This window comes from Choloepus didactylus, chromosome 6 (assembly GCF_015220235.1).
Source record: "Choloepus didactylus isolate mChoDid1 chromosome 6, mChoDid1.pri, whole genome shotgun sequence".
NCBI classification, from domain to species: domain Eukaryota; kingdom Metazoa; phylum Chordata; class Mammalia; order Pilosa; family Megalonychidae; genus Choloepus; species Choloepus didactylus.
Genome location: NC_051312.1, coordinates 85,843,822 through 85,852,378, shown reverse-complemented (window position 1 = coordinate 85,852,378; position 8,557 = coordinate 85,843,822). Strand labels below are relative to the sequence as shown.

General features: G+C 46.5%; 1 protein-coding gene and 1 long non-coding RNA gene across 3 annotated transcripts in view; one reads left to right on the top strand and one right to left on the bottom strand.

The window, feature by feature from the left end:
• The first annotated feature begins 594 nt into the window (after positions 1 to 594).
• Positions 595 to 8,557, top strand: part of LOC119537911 — a 46,388-nt gene continuing 38,425 nt past the window's right edge. The window contains exons 1-2 of the long non-coding RNA XR_005217480.1: positions 595 to 960; positions 7,231 to 7,356. This is a non-coding gene — a long non-coding RNA (uncharacterized LOC119537911). The remainder of the gene's footprint in view (positions 961 to 7,230; positions 7,357 to 8,557) is intronic.
• Positions 1,573 to 5,900, bottom strand: FOLR2 (folate receptor beta). Of its 2 annotated transcripts, none has more exons than XM_037840521.1 (5): positions 5,730 to 5,900; positions 4,423 to 4,595; positions 2,468 to 2,656; positions 2,230 to 2,365; positions 1,573 to 2,075 (listed from the first exon to the last, which is right to left on the bottom strand). In XM_037840521.1, exons 2-5 carry the CDS (start codon positions 4,570 to 4,572, stop codon positions 1,774 to 1,776), a joined length of 777 nt encoding a protein of 258 aa, XP_037696449.1. In that variant the 5' UTR covers positions 4,573 to 4,595; positions 5,730 to 5,900; the 3' UTR covers positions 1,573 to 1,773. The 2 variants fall into 2 exon arrangements, with proteins under 2 accessions (XP_037696449.1, XP_037696448.1); XM_037840520.1 differs by having other exon boundaries at positions 4,423 to 4,583.

Genomic DNA, 8,557 nt, shown 5'->3' with positions numbered 1-8,557 from the left:
ATTTTTATTATTAATTAAGGAGTAACGAAGGTGACAGCTGTGTAAACTGTAAAGCGCGGCTGCGGAACGAACGGGTATTATTAGCACCCACCCCCGCCGTAGCTACTCCCTCCAAGTCAATAAACTTGCTCTTCTGTGGGCCGGACGCCGAGCTGGTTGCACCCAGCGCTCTGCACGCTCCGACGCCCCCGGCCCTACCCGGCCCTACACGGCCCCCTCTGGCGGTGGGCTGGGGGAAGAGGCGGCCGCCGGGGAGGGGGCGGGGCGTATAGGAGGGTCTGGCCCACCCTTTCCCAAAAAAAGACCTAGCCCGTGGCGGCGTCTCTGGGGAGTCCGCTTCCTGCCCCGCCCCCCCGCCCCCTGGCTCCTTAAAGGCGCAGGCATCCAGCCGGGCTCTCGATGTCGCCAACTTCTGGTCTGCCGTCCCTTTTAACCTCTGAGAGAACTTTCCCTTTACTAGTTTAAACCTGTTGACCGAGTGCGGGTCAGTCCCGACGAGCTCCAACGACCTCCTTTCTCCAACTCAAATATCCGTTGGGTTAGCCCCTCTGGTACAAAGCCTGGTACGTGGAGGGAGCTTTGTGGAACCTTCCAAACCAGATAAATATAATAAATAAGAAGCCTTCTCCCACACCCAGCATGGTCCCCAGACCGCGCCAGGACCCAGTAATTCATCCTCCAAACTGTACCCGGCTTCCCTCATCAGTCACTTTCTGATATGAGGGAAGGAGCCCGGCGTGAGGGGCACCCTGGTGTGGAGGCAGGAGACCTGGACTAGGAGCCTGCACATCTGTCCTAAGACGTCCACCCACCTGAGGGTGTTCTCAGGCAGGTCCCTGCGCTTCACGGTCAAGGTATGGAGACAGACTTCCTCGAGGGAAAAAGGGAGATGGAAGGCCCAGAGACCAACTCAGGCCCAGCCCCTGGGGGCTAAGAAGAGACCGCAACCCTCCCGGACAGGTATATCTACCAATCCCAGGAAGGGGCAAAGGCCTGGCTCCTGCCCCTGGGAAGCCCCTAAGCCTTCCCAGCCCTCTGGGAAGGGCGCAGCAGGGCTGGGCCAGTTCCAGGCTCTTGAGTATTTCCTCCCCAGTCGGCTCTCTCCTTTCTGAAGGCCCCAAGCCCCAGCTCTGCCCTTTCAATCCACATCATAATTGGGCAGTGTGAATTTTTTCACCCCCAGATCCTTCCCTGGACTCCCGTTCCTGGCTCTCCCATTGCAGGCTGAGCACAGGGCCAGGCAGACTAGGGTTGGGGAGAAGGAGAAGGGAGATATTTTGGGACCAATGGAAATAAGTCTTGGGACTACAAGGGTAACAGAATCCTTGAGTACTAGTAATGTGCAGGCACTGGGCTCCCATGCTTTCTAGGCAGCAGCTCCTTTTCCTCTTACACTCAGAAGAAACTAAGGGTTGGAACAGTGGAGTGACCGTTTCATTTTCACCTAGTAAGTGGCAGAGTCCGGATTCACACCCAGATCTAGTTGCTCTAATCTGAAGGAATCCAAAAAGCTATGGAATTTGTCCCCCACCCACCATGAACTCACAACCAAAATAATTCGTCGGACACATGGATGTCTCAATCTATTTATTGGAACTGGCTGTCAGAGAAACCCCAATTCCCACCATGGAGCAGGACCTGGGCATTGGAGGGGTGGGGTGAGTAATGGACACAGGCATGAGTTGGGCTCCCTCATTGGTGAGAACTGAGCTGAGCCCGGCCTGTTCACCCCTGCTGGGGGCAGGCAAAGGGGAGAGCTGGGCAGGTCTGGACTCAGGCAAAAAGCCGGAGTAACAGCATCAGTGCCAGGCTGAACAGGAGTGGCCAGGTCCCATGGGGCACGGCCCCAGCACTCCCTAATACAGGCTTTATGTTTGCGGCATAGAATTTGGCCACCTCCTCGTTGGGGTTGCCCTGGGCTGGATCGAACCACATCTGGATGCAGCGGCCGCTCCCTCGGCTATAGTTGCTGACCTTGTAGGAGTGACTCCAGATACCCTCACACAGGGTGGCAGGCGTGGGGAAGTAGGACTCAAATGTACGGCAGGCAGCCCCGGCTGGACACTTGTTACTTCCTGTGGGGAGAGAAAATGATGGACACAGACATTTATCCCCTAGGCCCAAAGCTCCCCATTTCTGGCTGCCCCCAGAAATCCTCATCCAATCCTGAATCCTCAAGCTTCCTTTTCCAAACCCACTTCCATCTCCTCTCTCTCCCCAGGCCCTCACCTGAGGTCCAGTCCCAGCCCTTGTGCCAGTTGCTTTTGCAGGTGTAGGAGGTACGGCAGTCCTCCCACCAGTCCTGACAGTCCTCTTTGCACAGAGGTACATTCAGGATCCGCTCTTTGCGCCAGCTCTGGTTCACCTGCGTGGAAGGAGGAAAGGAAGGGCTCCTCTCAGCCAGGGATGGTGGCAGCCACAGCCTTGAAGGCAGCCTGCTGGGGTTGGGTGAGGGAGATACCAGTACCTGCTGGATCCAGGGCCCAAGGTTGGGGGAGCACTCATAGAGACAGTTGTCCTGAATGAAGTGGCGCTTGCAGGCAGGCTCCATCTTGCCACAGTGTTCCCAGTTGAAGTTATACAGGGCAGAGGTGTCCTTGTGCAGCTCCTGGCTGGTGTTGACAGAGCAACAGGCCTTTTTCCTCCAAGGTATGCACTTGGGGAAGGAGAGTGGATACAGGAATAACTTTCCCCTGCCACAACTGTCTGCCACCTCCAGCCTCTCCCCATTTGGTTCTTGCTCCCAATCCCCAGTGAGTTCCCTAGGAGTGCTCACTGTGAGGGCCTCCAGGAACCCCATCTCGGGAGAGACAGTTACAACCATGTGGTCAGGGGGCTATGGGAGCCCAGGGAGAGCCCTGTCTTGGGGGAAAATAGCTATCATTTATATAGCACTTACTTCTAAAAAGTTATTATATTTATTCATTTAAAAAAATTATTGAACACCTACTGTTTGCCAGGCAATGTTCTAGATGCTGGGAAGATAGCAGAGAATGAAATAGAGAGAAATACATTCCAGTCAGGGGAAAGAAACAATAAAAAACTAAAAGAGAAATACATGGTATGTCAAGATATGATAAATGATACGGAGAAAATGAAAGCAGGGAATGGGTAGTTCGGGGGATTGTTGACATTTTAAATAAGGTGATTGGGAAAAGCCTTACTGAAAGATGACATTTAGGCAAAGACTTAAAGGAGAAAAAGGAGTGAACTATGTAGTAATGAATGTTGAATAAATTTATTCTTCCAGGCAAGTATTAAGATCTGTGTCCTCAGGGGCTAGGCCAGTGTTAGACACACAGAAGGGCCTCAGAAATATTCGCTGAAAATATAAATGAAGAACCTATGTATGACTTCCTAAATCTAGAACCTAACTCCATCTTCTATATAGATATACCATATTTTAGCAAGTTTTTAACATAGACGGGATTTCCAGGACTACAAAGGCTATACTATATGTTTTGTTTCACTGTAGTTTTTCACTATTTCAGAAAATTATGTCATCAATGGCCATACTGCTTATAGTATCTTACAGTGTTTGAGTTGTCAGAACACACCTGTAAGAATCTTCACTCCATTCATAGTGATCTTGTGAATAAAAGGAAGCATGTGCTATTCATGTCTTCTAATATAGTCATACCAGAGAATTTACATATTGAAATATACATTATTTTATTATAAATTACTTTGTTTGCTTCTCCTTTGTGTTACAGAGAGAGCATTATGTTGATATTTTAAAATTGCATGTGCAAATAGGTTATATTAGCTTTGAATTTCATTCCCAAATAGTAAAGATAGTATAAAAAATATTTGTCATAAAAGGAGACACTGAATGTAATAGGATTGCAATCCATAGGCATAAATTTCTATAGGATTTATGAATGTACAAGCACTATACCCTGTAACACAGTCGTAAGGGACCTTCTCCTTCTCTAGCCTTGGCACTCTATGGGCCTGGGACGTAGTGAACGTAGGAAGAGTCATCTGCCCCTACAGTTTCTCAATCTAAATACCTAGAGGAGGTTTCCCCAGTCCTACCCCTAGCCCACTACAAGGGCTGGTCATGTCCAATTCCTCTGTGTGCCCATGTGCTTCTCTGGGCCTCAGTTTCCTCATTTGGGTCAGGTGGAGGAGAACCGTATTTACATCAAAGGGCCACTGGGACTATGAAATCACGTACAGAAAACACATGGTATCTAGTGGCACCCACAGATAACCACGTTATTGATGACATGGTGTTGTTTTTGAGGGGAGCACTAGGATCACTTCAGCCTCTCCCCCGCCCCACCTTTATCTTCTCCCACAGCAATAACTCAGGGTGTGGGGGTGTCTGACCCTTTGACCCTTCCCCAACCAACCCAACTTCCTCTTCCCTGTCAGGATGTGCGCCCTCCTCGACCCAGAGCCACACTCCAGTCACACCTGGTTATGCAGCTTGTCCTCAGGGCCAGGCTTTGTCTTGTGGTGCTTGGCATCCAAGCAGATGTTGAGCAGGTCTGTCCTGTCCCGGGCACTGCACGTGGCGACTGCCCAAGCCAGAAGCAGCCCAAGCAGAGTCAGTTTCCCGGTCATGTCTTTTGTGCCTGCAGGGGGCACTGTGGTTAGGGAGAACAAGGCCTGAGGGAAAAGAGCCCCATGCAGGGTGCCCCACTTCACTTCCTGCCTCAATCTACCCAGCTCCTGTCCCTTCAGTGTCGCGGTTCTGAGGCTCCCTGGGGCTCCTTGAGGCTGAGGTAGAAAAGGCTGGAAAACTGTGGACCCCCATCCCCTCAAAAGATAAATTGAGGTTAGTTGGCGGAGACATGTCCCAAGTGGGAGGAGCTGCCTTTTGCCCTCACTTTCCCTCTGGATCGTATCTATGAAAAGTAATTAAGTAGTTTAGGTCCATCTCTGCTCCCCTGGAGAGGGCCAGGGGCACGCAGTGTCCTCATCCTTTGCCCAGGAAAGACCCTGTGATTAGATCCTGGATCACCTGGGTTCCCAGGTCAGTTTAGAAATCCTGTTAGCCCAGGGAAAGATAGTGACTTAGCTCTGCTGAATTCTCCAGACTGTTATAAGGATCAAGGGATGTAATACACAGGATGCCATTTGATTAAATGATACAGAAATAGGAAAAGTGATAGTATTTAATTTTGTTTCCTCAATTTTTTTCCTTCCCTATTTTCTGAAATCCATTCCCCCTTCTTACCCCATCCTGACTCTGACTTCCTCAGCTTCCCTGGGCTAATGCACCAGCTCCCTATCCTATCCTCCAAAAAACAAATGCAGAGACCCTTGGGCCTGAGGGATGGCATAAAAGTTCCCCATGGTGGAGCAGCCAACCAGGCAAACACTTGGAGTCATGGGAGACAGCCAGAGAAAAGTGATGGCTCCCTTCTCTGTTCATTACCATCCCTCACCCCCATTCCTACCATTAGCATCTGTTCCTTTGGGTCCTCTCAACTAGTACCCAAGAGTTGATAAAGGAAACCGTTTCTCTCCACCACCCCCACATGCAGTTGGTCACCAAGCCCTGGCAAGGATCCCTCCAAAAATCTTTCTGGAAGTTACTTCCCCATGGCTGTATGTTTGGGCTCAGGTCTTCCCTCCTCCGATTCCTTTTCCTTCAGATCACCTTCCCCACAGGAGTTAGAGTGATCTTTCTAAAGAAAAATATGCCCATCCCCTATGCACAAACCTGCCATTTCTCCCCATTGTCCTTGTCACCCTTCCCGCCTAAGGCATCTTGCCTGAATCTCCCTTGCTGCTGTGAGCACGCTCAGCTGTGTCTGGGTTGATCTTCCAGGCTGGCTGCAACTCCAGGCTCCAGGGCTGTCCCCCGTGGTCTCTGTCCTCAGCACAGGACAGACTATAAGAGTCCTGGAGAGCACAGAGTGTAGTTTCCCCACTCAGCTCTTCTTCCGTTCTTCCTTCCCTAAACTCTTGATCTTCTCTTCCAGACTCCGCCTTCTTCAAGGCTGCTTTAGTCTGTCAGTGTATTCGTTCCTGTTTTCATTCATCTCTTTGCTAATTCATGCCTTCTAGGATCCACTCATTCAACATTCATCAAAACCTAGAGAATCACTCGTTCTCCAAGGGGAAATCAGCATTTTTAAGATACTTCAAGTCGTTCTTAGGATGAGGCTAGTTTGGTGGAGATAAGGTCTGGTGGAGAAGAACCCAGGCTTTAGGGTAAGGCCAACAGGTCCCGGTGATAGCTCCATCCCTTTCATGACGTTGCCAAACAAACATTGACTCTTGATGAGGTTTAGTTTCCTCATCAGAAAATTGTTGAGAATTACACATGGAAAAGCCTGATACATACTGAATGGGCTTAAATGATAACTATTAGGTTAATTTATGAGTAGCTAGGAGGACAGAGGTGGAAGTTGAGGTACAGAAGTCAAGGGATTTCTTGAGAGTCATAGAGTAAGAAAAATTGTCTCAAATCTGATAAATGTCAATATCTCACTCCAGCATTTCTGAGAATATAATTAAGCAATTTTTGTGCCTGTTTTAAATAGAACTTTGTTTTTTATATTTGAAGTTTCCACCAATTGGTAGCACCATATTTCATCAAATCTGAGTCACCATTATTTAATGTACGAGAAAGAAAGACAAAAAAAAAAGCTGCCAATTAAATCAGCACAATGCCTTTTTTTTTTTTTCGCAGTGCCTTTTTATCACATTGATTATAAGATGCATTCCTATTTTAGTGGTTAAAATGTGAAAAAATGTATATCTTAGAATGACTGAAATATTAATCTGATTGACAGCCCAGCCTCTAAAGATCAGTTCGGGCAATTTAAAGGAACTTTATCCTGATTAGGACATCTTGTTATCTGAGATGAAAAATTTGAGGGGGGTTTTGAGTCCCTAGAGAATTAGGTATCCTTGTGGGGGTCACCATGGTGACAAGTCCCTACAAGATAGGAATCTGGAGTGGTTGTTTGACATCTGCCTTACCATTTAGGGACTTGGGAGATGGTTGTGGTGCCAAAGAAGTTTTATGACTGAGAGATGATGAAAGCTCCAGACAGTGGACTAGGGTATCAGCTCACAGGTGTCTGTGTTCCTGGGTATGGGAACTATGAAATTCCATGGGTGGGAGGCAGATTTATGGCTCATAGACATCTGAGTCTTTGTTATATGTTGGAGAGATTATTTAAGTACCCAGGGGACAAACACAAGCTCGGTGAGCAGATAACCATTGCAGTATTGTGATTACCTGTATTTGTCTTCTGCCTCCAGGAGGAAATTTCCTGCTGTTTGGCCATTGTGCAGTGTTCAAGATCATAGCTGCTTCATCATCCTGGATTTCTGAGTGACTATGAGGAACAAAACTCCCAGCTAACCCACAACATGCAGGGAGCACAAGTGAGAAGGAAACTTTTATTCAAGTCAATAAGATTTGGGGTTTATCGTTGTTATTATCGTTGTTATTGTTGTTACCACAGCATACCCCTGGCAATTCTGAGTGATAAATTAAGTAATATTAAAACTTGATACACATTGGTTAAAAGTCTTAATACAGAAGGTGTATGCATCTGTGTTGCTAAGGTGAAGCAGCTGTAACTATCCTAAGTGGCTTAGAGCAATAAGGTTTTTGTTTTGTTTTGTTTTGCTTTTGCTTGCTCTAAATGTCTATCTCACGTCAACTTGGGGAGCTGTACTTGTCTCTCCACTGTAGAATCCAGGCTGGAGGAGCAACCACCATTTTGAATGTTGCCTAGTCACCGTGGCAGGGAAGAAAGAGAGTTCTGGAGAGACTAGCAATTGAATTCCCTGATGTGGAAGTGATTTTTGAAATTTGCTTTAAAATATTTCAGAATGAGAAGAGAAAAGCCTAGATGAGGCAGTGTGGCAAACCATGATAATGATTAATTGGTTTTGAATATATTGGTATTCATTGTACTATTCTCTTTACTTTTATGTATTGAAATTTTAAAACCCACTTTTTAAAGTACTTGGTAACCACAGAAAAGTTCTTATTTACATATTCTTGTCTATATCAAACATATTTATTCTTCATAACACTCAATTTAATGGGGTAAGATCAAAGTATTAACAGTGTCTTATAGGATGCTTGATAAGAATGATTTCACTTTTTTATAATAGTTTTATTGAGATATAATCCACATACTATATGATCCATTCTATTAAAATGTACAGTTCTGTAGCTGTTAGTACATTCACACATTTGTGCAACTATTACCAGCATCCAATACTACATTTTTGTCATCCTCTGCCAATCACTCCTCATTATGTCCTCTCCCAGCCCCTGATAACCACTAATCTACTTTCTGTCTCTCTGGATTTTCCATATTCTGGGTATTTCATATAAATGGAATTAAACAATATGTAGTATTTTGTGACTGACTTCTTTTGCTTACCATGTTTCCAAGATTCATCCATGTTGTAGCAGGTAGCAGTACTTTTTATTGGCAAATAATACTCCGCTATCTGGATATACTACATTTTATTTATCCATTCATCAGTTTGATGGACATTTGTGCTGTTTCCACTTTTTGGTTGTTATGAATAATACTGCTGTGCACATTCATATAAATTTTTGTGT

What these genes read in the sequence shown, in the direction of transcription:
- FOLR2 (XM_037840521.1), bottom strand. Translation starts at nt 4,572, where the DNA reads ATGACCGGGAAACTGACTCTGCTTGGGCTGCTTCTGGCTTGGGCAGTC. An exon ending in AGGACAAGCTGCATAACCAG is followed by an intron (nt 2,657 to 4,422) that starts GTGTGACTGGAG and finishes TCCTTCCCCAAG; the next exon opens with TGCATACCTTGGAGGAAAAA. An exon ending in TTGGGCCCTGGATCCAGCAG is followed by an intron (nt 2,366 to 2,467) that starts GTACTGGTATCT and finishes CCTTCCACGCAG; the next exon opens with GTGAACCAGAGCTGGCGCAA.